This window comes from Grammomys surdaster, unplaced genomic scaffold (genome assembly GCF_004785775.1).
Source record: "Grammomys surdaster isolate TR1022 unplaced genomic scaffold, NIH_TR_1.0 325, whole genome shotgun sequence".
NCBI classification, from domain to species: domain Eukaryota; kingdom Metazoa; phylum Chordata; class Mammalia; order Rodentia; family Muridae; genus Grammomys; species Grammomys surdaster.
Window position 1 is genome coordinate 5,344,543 of NW_021604744.1, and position 13,858 is coordinate 5,358,400.

The following is a 13,858-nucleotide window of genomic DNA, read 5'->3' on the forward strand; positions in this document are numbered from 1 at the left end:
TATAAATTTCTTTAATCATTCTTGCATGTTTGCTGTTTGGATTGTAAGCTGTGTTAGGTGGAATTAGATTTCTCAATTTTGCTTAGTATATTGGCATATACCAAAACTGGCAATAGTTGGTGTCTGATAAATGTACAGTACATTAGTTGATGTGGCCTCCAATTGTGGTATAAGGACCCAATGAAATGGGAGATTCCCTTCTGTCCAGAAGAGGAAGGATTAGAGCCTCAAGTTTTCAGGGGAAGGTAGGAAGTAGTGATGACATTAAACACATGGACAACTAGGAAGCTTCCACAGTTCTGGAAGGGAGCCTGACAATGGCTTCAGAGGAAGAAGATTCCATTGTTAGTTAGGACTAAATGTTCAGGTAACATGGAACTGCCGAGGCTTGAAGTTCAAACTCAGTAAACAATAGCATCCAAGTGTTAAGTCCTGTGAGCCCAATTGTCAAATACAATACATTAACATGTACAAAGGACATGTGCCTAAATGTGTTAAATACTTCATAAAATGTCTACTTTCAAAAACAATATAGAGCTGGGTTAAAACTAGGTTTTATATTTCTATAGAAATAAAATATTTCTGCTGTAGTTTTTATATAACATTTAAGGATATTCTACAAATTGCTGTTCTTACCATCTTGGTAACTATGATATGCTATAAAAACTGTGGCCCACTAGAAAGATATGACTCACTGAAAGCTGACAGTGACCCTTAAAACCAACTGTTTACTTCTATCAGGCATATAAGGTGAACACTGCTAGATTTTAAAAGAAGACAGAAATGGGGAGTTTTATGTGAAAACTGTCAAATCTTTACTGCTGATTTAGTTAAGAAAGAGGAACACTGGGAACTAAGCTAGATGTGCCATTCTCTGTATTGAACCTTTGCTATAACTAGCCAATGATTCCAGTGTCTTTGCGTCAGCATGGACAGGCAAATGTTCGCTCAAATCTATCATCAGAATTCATATACAAACCTATTATCATCAAGAAGTTTTATATCAACATCAACTTAACCAAAAACTTTTTATAGGATGGACACACACACACAAACACACACAGAGACAGACACATATACACAGAGACAAACCACACACAGAGACACATACACAGATATATACACTTGCAAGCACACACATACTCACACACACTTTCGGTTTTTAGAGAAAAACAATGGGAACAATGAAAAGACTGATGAACTAAATAATAAAAGTTAGACTGTCTCTGAATATTCCCATGATCTGGGAACATGATTTCATTATAGGAAGAAAGTTATATTTAAATATTCCTGTTTCTAAATTTCCTAAAATGAAGGCCAAATGTGGACAAAGAATTCAAGTTGTTCCAAGCTGACAGTGTGTTCCACGTTCCACATTTCTTCAAAGTATGGGTTCTGCTGTTTTCAGCCCTCATTCTTCACACAAAGTGGAAAAAGGGCAATATGATGCCCACTGAATGAAGATATGGAAAGAACAATGCAAGAGCAATTTCTGCAGCTCCAGACATGCAGAAGACACCACTAATTATGGCTTGCTGTGTTGAGCCACCTTCCTAAGCATTTGTAGGGACTCTTGTTGGTACACTGTAAAAACTCCACAGTTAACTCACATGGTTGGGAAATTTGTATAATTTCTCCAGTTGCTAGTTTGATTTGTGATTTCCTTTAATAATTCTTTTTTTTCTTTGAGATTTTTACTCTAATTACATATTTTATGCTTTGCCCTCTCCTCCCTCCATGCTCTCCCCTATATCCCTTCCAGCTTTTTTTCAAGTTCTTGTCTTCATTTTCACTAATTGTTTTACATATGTATGTGATGACCTTATTAAACTATCAGTATTCTACTTAGAACATTTACTTAAAAATAAAGAAGATCTTAAGGAAAGCTTTGTTAAGGTTGTTCAAAATCATGGTGGTTAAATAGGTAACACAAACCAATGATTTTCAAAACCTTTATTTTTATTATTACTTGCGTTCTTGTTGTTGATATTGGTGGTGGTGGTGGTGGTGGTGTGTGTGTGTGTGTGTGTGTGTGTGTGTTGTAAGAACAATATTGCAGAGTCAGTTCTCTGTTTTTACTTTTACATAGGTGCCAGAAAGAAAATTCAGATGCTAAAGTTTGCATGACAATTTCTTTTACCTGCTTAGCCATCTTGTCAGCCCCAAATCAGGGATATTTACATTTTTACAATCAGTGACTCATCTTCTCATACTTTTGCTATGGATTCACAATGTACTCCTCCCTTAGAAATAAGACTCTCCTAGTATGACATCATTATCAAATTTAGAAAATAAGCAATTCTGATATTGAATCATTCTCTTGATTTATGCCATAAGATTAGCAGTCAAGGCAAATTGAGTTGTAGAACTAGTGAAAAAGATAAAAAGTTGACTTTCTCCTCTCAAACTCTATCTGCACTGGTGCATTTCCTCAGGGCAATACTGCCAAGTTTTTAGTATATTTATCTTCTTCTGGTACAGGTAGGAATGCACATTGAGACCTTGAGATAATATAAGTTATATTTTCTTCAAGAAATTTCAGCAGTTCAATTGCACACTGGAGTCTTTTTCAGAGTTGCTTGTTGCTCAGGATAATAGATAAGGACCCAGTTTTACCTATCTTATTGGAACTAAGGATCTGTAAATGAAATTGGACTCATTACTGTACTATATATCTACACAACTGCCTGTGGCTGGAGGGATCATAGACTCTTGGGGAGAACCTCCTACTTTGATAGTCTCCTAGAGCAATAGAATTTCTAATGGTATTAAAAATCTGTATCATTATATCTACAAATAAGTATAGTTATAATCCCTCATCAATGAAGGTTTTTTTCTTTTGGGAAGATGAATCCTATTACAGAGACTCATAATTGGTAAAAATTAAAGAATAGGTGTCTGCAGGGTGCCCAATCCCAGCTAGTGCATCTACAATATAACCCTACACCTAAGAGCCCCAAATAGGAAGGGGTAATAGATTTATAATAGTAAAAGGATGAAGATACCTGTTTCTAATTTTAAAGTCTTTAAGTATTTGTTTTCCCAGTTATTCTATCCTGTTTTGAAGCAGAGGTAAATGTTTCTGAGACATTTTGACTATGATGAAATTCCAACAGAAAAGCTGAAAACAATGACTGTCATGTAAATAAGAGCATTAACAGTTGCATCCCTAACTCCTGGGTTGCACTCAGGTGATCATAGTACCACTGCCTCTAATCCTCCCATGTCCTGCTCCTCAGATCTGTGATGGAAGTGTATCAGTTCTAATACAGCTATAGATTAATGTGTATGTGTACATTCTTTGAATATTTATTTTTCTATATGCCATTTCATGAGTCATGTAGTGAACATTAGAACAAAAAATTATGGCTTTCTAGATACAAGCACACTAATAAAGAAGAAAAGCATCTTTTTGACAACAATGTAATGACTGGAATCATACATAAGATATAAATGACAGAATGAGATTCAGGACCAATTGTCATAAGCATGAATGAGTCAGTATTTTTAAAATCAACTTATAGGGTCACTGAGGGCTCAGTAGGTTTACTGCCAGACTTGAGAACCTGAGTTCCATTCCCAAGACCTATATGGTAGAACCTGAAAATTGACCCCTACCTACATAGTTACCTACATAACTACCTACCTACCTACTTACCTGCACACACACACACACACACACACACATACATCCCTCACTAAAATAAACACGCAAGTAACATTATAGGACTGAACAGGTAATATTTATGAGTACACACACATACATAACATACATACACACACACATAACACTTATAAATAGATGCATGAAACAACAAAGAGGCCATGAATTTGAAAGAGAGTACGGAGTTGGGGTATATAGGAAGCCTTGGAGGGAGTAAAGGAAAGGAAGAAATGTAATTAAATTATAATCTCAAAAATAAGAAAAGAAAACAAATTTAGGATTGTGGGTAAACATGACTGCAGTGATCAGTGAAGAAACTTGTAGAACAGCAAACAGGCTGTGCTCCTTAGGGAACTGTCCTTGGGATACTGGTGATATGATTCTGGAACACTTCTAAATGGGAGTTTAAACTGAACACATTACTAGTTTCTGCTTCAGATGAATGTGCGTGTTATACAAAGGGTCTACAGAAGCTTTACCCTCACAGCAGCAGGATAATGTAAAGCATTAGCTCTGTCACAGAGAGTCTGAAGTCTCCGGATGCCCTTTGCAACATACCAAAGGTGTCTTGTTTCTCCCACAAACTTGAGATACTTATGGAAAAACATTATGACACAATTGGCAGCCTTCCCAGCACTTAACTTGTGCTTGCTGGTTGGGCTGTTTGCTAGCACAGCTACACACCCTGCTTTGAAGGAAGTACCTACAGGGAACACGAGAATGGGGGTATAAGATTTCTGCCAGTGTCCTTTACTTAAAAACAAAGTTAGATATTTATGAGGTTGACCCAGCAACCTGACTACTGTGTGCAGAACTGAAGAATGACAATCACAGTTGATCCCTCATTGGGAAGACTTCAGAGACAGGGACAGCATTCTTGACCCTAGAGGAAATGGACTCTTCGAGTTCACTTGGCTAAAGATCTTCTGGCTATAGAAGCAGGAAGCAGTGAACTGAGGCCGCCACTGGCAACTGAGTTAGAAAGCTGACTTCATGTTGTTTTGCTGGGCTCAGGGTGGACTGACCAGATCTTCAGGGAAGCATACTTGTTTAGGAGGAGTTTTGGGGTCATTCCTCCACCCTGCCCTTTTGATTCCCGAAGGACTACTCATCTGACAATTTCTGGATTTAAAGGAGCTGTTGTGGTCTCAATACCAGATGTAAGAAACCACATTATAGAAACATTTCTTAAGTAGTGACTACTCCCTTTTTGCACAGAGTCTGTTCCAGATGTGTGTCACTAATCCCTGGCTTATTCCACACTGTTTTAGAAAGAAGGAAAATGCTTATTCTTAAGAGCTTTTTTTTTAAAAAAATGAGACTGTTAGCAGAATTTTCTAATTTTGCCTTGGTTTATTTGTGGAGAAGGGTTGATCTCTTCCCACAGTGTACACGATCATTGCTTTTTGACAGTGGTTTTCTGTGTGATGCTCAAAGCCCAGTACACATGTCAAAGTGGCTTTTAAGGTGCCACATGGGTAAAGAGCCATAGTGGGAACTGAGGCTGATTTCAGAGGAATGATTATCTCCCACCATGGCTGATTTCAAGTTACTTCTGGGATGTCTTCAGTTGAGAAAAGGAACAAACGATATACAAAATTGGTTCTAAGGAGAGAGGAAGGAACAAGTCAGCCTCAGAACATGCTTCATGAGATGCTGAGGCCTCAGTTTAATAAATGTATCTCCTTTTCAATTTTTTAAATGCTTTATGGGGGTTTCGTTTAAGTAACAGGAGGGGGTGCATAGAGTTTTACTGAGTTTGCAAGTTCGTTGCTCCTGTACTATCTGTTCACATATTATAGAAACTAAACCAGATTATAATCACCTCTTACTTTCCTGTATTAAAGTATAAACTTAGTTAGATCACACTCTAATCATCTTATGATTATAAGTCGCCCTTACATAAGTTAATAGTGAGGCTTCTGGAAATATAGAAGTAATCTAAATGAAATGAAGAGGAACTTTTACTCCATGAAATGTTGTTCAACCTTTCCTCCCTTCTCTCACCCTAGGTCAGCTTTGCTTCAGCTCGACTGTCAGACATGCAGCACCCTGCGATGACTGTATCTACTGATAGTTTATTTTCAGTTTAGGAGCAGTTAGTCAGTGTTCTGAGCAGGTTATTTTGAGCCATAAGCATCCAGGAGACACCATTTTCAAAGGGAATTACAATTTCTATAATTAACCTAGTTGGTAGACATGATAATTATAATATTTTAACTACAGTATTTTTAGGGATTAATAGCAATTCTAATAATTTTCAAAAGTAATCAATAGTTATTTCTCTCTCTCTCTCTGTTTCTCTCTCTGTCTCTCTCTCTCTCTCTCTCTCACACACACACACACACACACACACACACACACAAATCAATGTTCAGTCTTTTATTTTTATTTATTTTTCATTTTTTTAATTTTCAGGAGATAGAGTCTCTTTAAGTTTAGTGGATGATTTAAAAACTTCACAGGATAACTTAAAACATTCAGAAATCAAAGGACTGGACAGTATAAAAATGTCTTCTTGTGGTGTAAAAATAAAGTGAACGTTAGAAAGCTTGGTGAAATGCATATCTTAAATATGACTTTTAAGACTTTTATTCAGAACATTCATATGCACCGGGCAGAGTGGGGGGAAGGATTGTAGGAGCCAGACAGGTCAAAGATACCATGAGAACAAGGCCGCATACTCAACTAAGCAGGGCTCATAGCAGCTCACAGCGAATGAAGCCGCAGTCATGGAGCCTGAGTAGGTCTGACTAGACCCTCTGCATATGTGCTGTGGTTGTTTAGCTTGATTACTTTGTGGGACTCCTAACAGTGGAAGTGCGGATTTCTCTAACTTCTCTTAGGACCCTTTTCCTCCTACTAGATTGACTCATCCAGCCTTGATATGAGAGTCTGTTCTAGTCTTATTGTTGCTTTGTTAAGTTGACATCCTTAGAGGCCGACTCTTTCCTGAAGGGAAAGGGAAGCAACAATGGATCTGGGGGAGACTTGAGGTGGGGATAGATTTGGAGGAGGGGAGGGGAGCAAAACTGTGGTTCAGATGTGTTACATAAGAGAAGAATAAATAAAAGGGAGGAAATATTTGTGTCTGTGCTCATCAGAGAGAACAGCTCATAGATTTTAATTAATTTAGTTATGTTTTTATATGACTTTACCTTCAAGAGAATACTACTTCAGTGAAAATGTTTTGGTAGTGTTCCTTCCTTTTTTGAAATTTTAGGAGCAGCTTGATCAGTAATCTTGTCAGCTCTTCCATAAAAGTTTTGTAGAACGGAGCAGTGAACACATCTGGTCCTCCTCTTAGGGAGGGTTTTTTATTGCTACTTCAGTCTCCTTGTGTGTTGTTACTTGTTAAAGTTGTTTGTGTCTTCTTGACTTAACTCTGGCAGGTCATATGTGTTTAATAATTGACCAAGTTCCTCTAGACTATCAAGATTTCTGGGATATAACAGTATTCCCTAACAACTATGTGTATTTCCGTGGAGTACTGTCTCATTTTATTATTTTGAGTCTTCCTTTTCTTCTTGTTAGTTTAGCTTGGGGTCAGTAAATCTCATGAATCTATTGACTATGTTGTACTTAATTGATGGCATGTACATGTTCTTTACATGTAGATTTCATTAATATCTGCCATGAAGCTAGATGGTAATGGCTCACATTTTAATCCTGACACTTGGAAGGCCAGCCTGGTATACAGAGTGAGTTCCAGGGTAGCCAGGGTTAAAAAGAGAAACCTTGTCTCAAACAAACAAACAAACAAAGAAACAAACCAACAAAGCTGCCACCAACTTTCTTATAATTGCTGCCTCCTCCTTTTGAACTTGTGTTGGCCTTAACTTTTCTAAGACATTTAAGCACAGAGTAGGTTATTTGAGATATTTGATAGTTTCTTAAATTTATTCATTTAATAAAGTCACTCAGTCTTTTGCCTGCATGCATGTATGTGTACACCACATGTGTGCTTGATCCCTGAGAAGCCCAGAATAGGGCATTGAGGCCCTGGAAGTGGACATATGGATGGTTGTGAATCTCCATATAGGTACAGAGAAGAAACCTGTGTCCTTTGCAAGAGCAATAAATGCTCTAACTGCTGAGCCTTACTTCCAGCTCATTTTACAATTGTATTTATTAATTGTATCTTATGTGTGAGTATTTCACCTATATGAATGTATGTGCATCGTGTGTATGCTTGGTATACACAAAGGTCAAAAGAGGGCATTAGATTCACTGCTACTGGAGTGGTAGGTGATTGTGTACCACCACACAGGTGCTGGGAATTGAACTTGGGCTCTCTGCAAGAGCAAGAAGTGATCTCAACAACTAAGCTATCTTTCCAATTCCATTTTAAGTTTTTAATGCAAATATACCCAGTCATAAATTTCCAGTTTAGAACTCACTTAATCTTATCTCCAATGGTTTTGGAAAGTTGTGCCTTTTCATTTGACAATGATTAAAAAATTCCTCATTCGTTTTTTTTTTTCAATTAACTATTGTTCATTCAAGCAGACACAGAAGTTAAAAAAACACACACACAATTAAATTGAGTTATCTCTAAGTTAATAATTCATGTGCTCATCATTATATAGGATGAAAATTTTAATACAGAAGTGTAAATACACACACACACACACACACCTACACACACAGCTAGCAGGCTTAGCATGGTGGCACATGCCTTTAATTACATATCTTGGGAAGCAGAGAAAGGTGAATCTCTGTGAGTTCAAGACCAGCCTGGTCTATGTAGTGATTATTTATCCTGGCCAAGGCTTTACAGTGAAACACTGTCAATGAAAGAAATGAAAAGTGTGTGTGTGTGTGTGTGTGTGTGTGTGTGTGTGTATGCACGTGCTAGTGTTAACTTATTTAGTCTTCAACTAAAATTTTCAAAGTTAAGAGTTTTAAAATTAGAAAAAAATATCTATCATATTTAACTATGTTGTTTTGGGACCTTACTAGATTTTGTTGGTAATTATAGTGCATATAAAATAGTACATTTTATAACATATATGCCATATTAGCAAAATCTCAAACCACAGAAGGATTAAGCTGAAACCATAAAGCTGAAAAATAATAATGAGCATATACAGAGGACCACAGTTATATTTAATAAATGTAAATCAGTATTTGTCTAAGTATGATGAGAGCACATTTATGGGTACTTACAGTTCCAGGGCGAGGATACGGAATTCTACCTTGATAGGATATCAGCTGGTGATTGGGCCCTTCCTTGTGGGCAAAAGGCCCATTGAATACAGTCTGTATATCAGATAAATGATACACACACACTGCCGATCCTTTAAAAACAGAGCTGAAAATGGAAACAAAGAATCTCTTTTATTTTTCTTAAAACATATTTCAGTTGCTTCAGTGAGATGGATCCGTGGGTAAACACACCGGTCACCAAGCCTTACAACCTGCCTTGGATTCTGCTAATACAATGTGAAAGCGGAAAGCCATCCTCCACATATTGTCCTCTGACTCTTCATGTGTGCCTTGGCATGTATGTATGAATATATATCTATATCTATATCTATATCTATATCTATATCTATATCTATATCTATCTATATATATATATCACAAAATAAAGAAGCCTGTCATAAAAATATATACTACACATAAGTATGTTTAAATGAAAAGCTAAAAGCTACAAACTTTTGGATACTTAAAATAGTTAATAATATCCAGTTATTTTGAAATAAGGCACAGATTACAAGCCATTGCCTTATTTAATTAATTAAATCTGGAATAAACAATAATAAGTTAAAGCAAAGTTCTTAACATTTCCAAAAATTAGAATGATAAAATTCCTAATTAGTTTATTTTAGCAGCAACAAATATTCAGTGATGATTGAATTTAAAAATGCGGATTTGAGTGCTCTGGCCAGGGCAGCAGAGCAGCGTCCTCCCCAGCCAGCAACAGAGAAGTTTCCTCCTGCAACAGGTGGGAACCAACAGGAGACCCACAGCCAGATATCACACAGGGTGCAAGACCTTGTAACACTCTGCCCTGATAGGGATGTGTCAATCAAACCCCTTCCCCACAGGGCTCTGTGAACTCAGTGGAAGGTGAAAGAGGAGGTCTAGTGTAAGAGCCAGAAGGAAAGGAGGACATCAAGAAAGCCCTCTAAATCAACATTCTCAGAGCACATATGAACCCACAGAGACCGGGGTACGAGTCTGCACTAGAGAAGGACCAACACCTAAGAGAAGTAGAGGCAGAACCTATCTTTAGCCCAGAAGCAAACTCCAGTTGATAATCACTTGCAAATGCAAATTTAGATTTCTCTCAGGGAGTCTGACTGGGGTAACAAACTATTCTCAAGGGTAGGCTGCATGCCAAGCAGTAGACAATGGCCAACAGGAAACAGATTCAAGGCCATTTTTGAAGGCTCTAGTCTCATAATTGTCTTGTCAGGACTTTTCTATTTTAAAAATAAAAAACTAATTTATTATTTTTTATTTTAATTTTAATTTACTTATATATTTTCTTATCTCTATTTACCCTACAATTCCTTTGTGTATATAGCATAGCTTTCCAATTTAATGTTTTTTATAGGATTCCTAAGTGTGCAAATGAGTGAATTTGTATCTTATGTCTCCCCTGGGCTATTTCCTTCTGTCTATTCTGTCCAGTTCTTATGCATTAGTTTTGGGTTTATCTTATTATATTAAATTGTATTATTATCATCTCTTAGAAGTTGGTTAGTTTTCTATTGAGAGACAGAAACAGGGTGGAACCAGATGCGAGAGATGTGGGGAGAACTGGTAGGAATTGAGGGAAAGAAACAATATTCAGAATATATTATGTGAGAAAAAATCTATTTTCAATAAAATAAAAAAACCCAAAATATCAATTTTAATTCTTAACAACCATGAACAGAAGGGGAGGGAGAGGGTGGGTGGATGGAGGAGTACTCTCATAGAGGGAAGGGGAGAGAGGGTGGATGGCATGGGGGGGGTTGTGGAGGGGTAACCAGGAAGGGGGAGATCATTTGAGATGTAAATGAATGAAATGATTAATAAAAAAGAATATTGATTTTATCCTATAATAAATCCTATTAATACATGAATATAATTTCTTCTTACAGTAGTATTAACATAACTTTGGTGTTCTTCTATGATAGCCTGGTTGGCAGCAGGAGAAGTCCACGTTGTCTCTGTATGTATATTTTAGATCAATTGATAAAGCACTGACTTTGCGAGCATGAGAGTCTGAGGTCAATCCCCAGTACTCACGGAAGAAAGGACAAAAACTATGATTAGAAAAGTGTCATAATAACCCCACTGATGGGGAGACAGAGGCACTGGGTTTCGCCTCACAAACGACTTAGACTACTAAGCATGTGTGAGCTGCAGGCTTCTGAAAGTCTCTGTGTGAAGAAGCAAGTTGGATGATGACTACTAAGGAAGAACATCTGAGATTTTCTTCTAGCTTACACACACACACACACACACACACACACAAACACATGCATGCATGCACACACGCATGTACACACACATGCACACGCACACACATATTTCATAAGTACCCCCAAATACACGAGATGCATGCACAGTTTGGTATGTGGGTACACCCATGCTTCACCAAAGAATTCAAGACCATTTCATTAAGGTATATTTAGTCACAAATTTCTTTAAATAGTTAGTAAGAATGATATCTGTTATCGTCAGGTCAGAATAACTGAAAATCAGTCTCTGACAAATATAAAAGTAGAAAATATTTTATTGAAATCAATATTTTATTGAAAATTTAGTAATTTTGCTGCTCAATTCTTTATGAGTAAATGTGATACTAGTCACTTGCTAGAACAGTAGCTGAGCACACTGTCAAGGACGTCTGTCTGGATTTCTTGCAGTGCAAACATAAGCAATTGTTCTTCAGTATTCCTGATAACTCTTTTATTTGAAAAGCAGTTTACAACTGCACCACCACACTTTGTGCTCCTTTTTAATCTACTTTGTGTGTAGTGTATGAGCGAGTGCACATGTGCATAGATATATGCCACTATGTACAGGCATGGGCAACTCTATTTGTGTATGAAAAAGTCACAGGGGGGAAACAGGTATCTTCTTTTATCACTGCCAGCCTTATTCCCTATTACAAAACCTCACAATGAACCTGAGACTTGCCATTTTGGTCAAACTAGTTAACCAGCAAGCTTCCCAGGACCCACTTCTGTCTCTACATCCCAAATAACCCCAGGGCTAAACATATGATGTCATAATTGGCATCTCCATAGGTGTTAGGGTTTTGTAGACAGCAAGATCTTTTTCTCATTGAGGAATTTCCCTAGGCTATTGACACTTTTAAAATTCACTTATAAAAGAATACTTTCAATAACTACTTTGAAGTTTTCCATTAAACAAAAAGGAACAAATGCATACAACTAGTGGCCTAATAGACATGTCTGGAGTATGAGGCAGAATTCATACTAATACCCTAGTACAAAATTAATCTACAGAAATGTACACAGGAAATTTTGGGTTTATGAGAAAGGCACTGTAAAGCATGATAAAGTTGTCATTGGACTCCTATTAAATCAATTTTGAAATGCAAAAATATTATCATACTACAGAATAATAGAACCAGTATAATTTTGTTAGGCTCTCATAATAAATGCTGTAGATTAGTGAAAAACTGAAAGTTATTTCGATGCAAATTCAAACTTTTTTAGTTTTCCTAATGAATATTTATCATAAAATTTTAAATAATTAAATATACATACTTTTATGTCTTGAATTTGTGTACTTTTGCTACAACTGCCAAAATTCAGGAAAGAAACACATTCATGATCACCAACACCTATGATTCTATAGGCTTTATTAGAATTATTAGTCTTTACTTTTGTTATTTAAATAAAATACGTGAAGCTATTTACATATACAACTTAATTCATAGTTTTATTTTTTCTAGAGAATAACATATAATTGTTTTTAAAGCTCTTTGCAAACATTTTTGGAAGTATTCATTAAGGTCAAATGTATTTTGGTAATCTGGCAGAAGTAAGAACCGGGAATTGTTTAACTGAAGAGCTATAAGTGTTTGATCATTACCTTGAAGTGGTGAAGATGCCATACACCAGTGTTGTCCTTGGATTGTCGGTTTCCAGCAGAAAGACATCCTCTATAGAAAGGAAAAGAATATTCTATTAAAGTGTCTGAAATTCTAATTGATTATTTTTGATGACCCCAAGTCACTATTTCAGCTATCAAAAGTAGTCCTCAGGAAGCAATTTGTGGAAATCAATAAAATATGGTATAATGTGATAATATATGCTTGGTAACCTAAATGAAATATTAGCCTGGCACTGGAGGCATTTATGTAGACTATATCTCTATGAAAATGATGTATAAACGCTAAGTGGAGAACTCCAAATGATAGATAATGTGGACTAGCATTTGAAAAACTTAGTTCTACAAGGTAGATGAGAAAGCATAGTGTCCATGGTAGGAATGGCACAGATGTTCTCCTGTGGCTTGTTTTCTCAATGTCCTTTACTGATGAAACACTAGTTTGAGTTTTAAAATAATTAAGCTGTCAATTTCCTTTCTACCTATGATTTAAAGGTGTAATGTTGAAGATAATCTTTTTCAAAAGGCCCTTCTTTCATAAGAAATAAAACTCTATTTAGGCTTATGATTAAAATTTTCAGGAATACCTTATCTATAACAATTCCTCTAACAACAAGACTTTAATGGATATTATAAATGCACATGTATTATAATAAATTAAAACATGAAATTTGACTCCTGAAGAACCAAATACTATTTGATAGAAAATGCCTTTTAAGGTGAACAGCAGTCTCCTTCTGGTTTATAACTCTTCGCATTTTGTAATAGATATTTATAGCTCAACTCATTCATATTAATCAAAATCTGAGAATGACTATATAATGCATTTCAATGGACAATATTTAAAAAGAGTTGTTTCTTAATGAAGCTTAATTACCACAGCATTATGATATATAACAAGTCACATTGAATATAGAATGCTACTCATAGCTATACTATTAATTCTTATTTGATCTGGAGATCATAAGCCTCTGTCATAGGAGAAATACTTAGTCTGAATCACCAAGAAGAACTAAGCTGGGAGCATAACTCTTGTAATTTATAATTGAACATTTTCCTTAAACTCTACTAAATATTATACTAAATGCAGTAGTTATATAGATATATATG

The 13,858-nt window shown here is 36.2% G+C and overlaps 1 protein-coding gene across 1 annotated transcript in view; it reads right to left on the reverse strand.

Moving 5' to 3' along the window:
- The window catches only part of Sema3c (semaphorin 3C), a 151,408-nt gene that overhangs the window by 42,727 nt on the left and 94,823 nt on the right, over positions 1-13,858 (reverse strand). Inside the window, exons 10-11 of the mRNA XM_028778116.1 lie at positions 12,731-12,800; positions 8,834-8,978 (exon numbers count right to left, since the gene is read on the reverse strand). Of these exons, the coding sequence (XP_028633949.1) occupies positions 8,834-8,978; positions 12,731-12,800 (215 nt within the window). The remainder of the gene's footprint in view (positions 1-8,833; positions 8,979-12,730; positions 12,801-13,858) is intronic.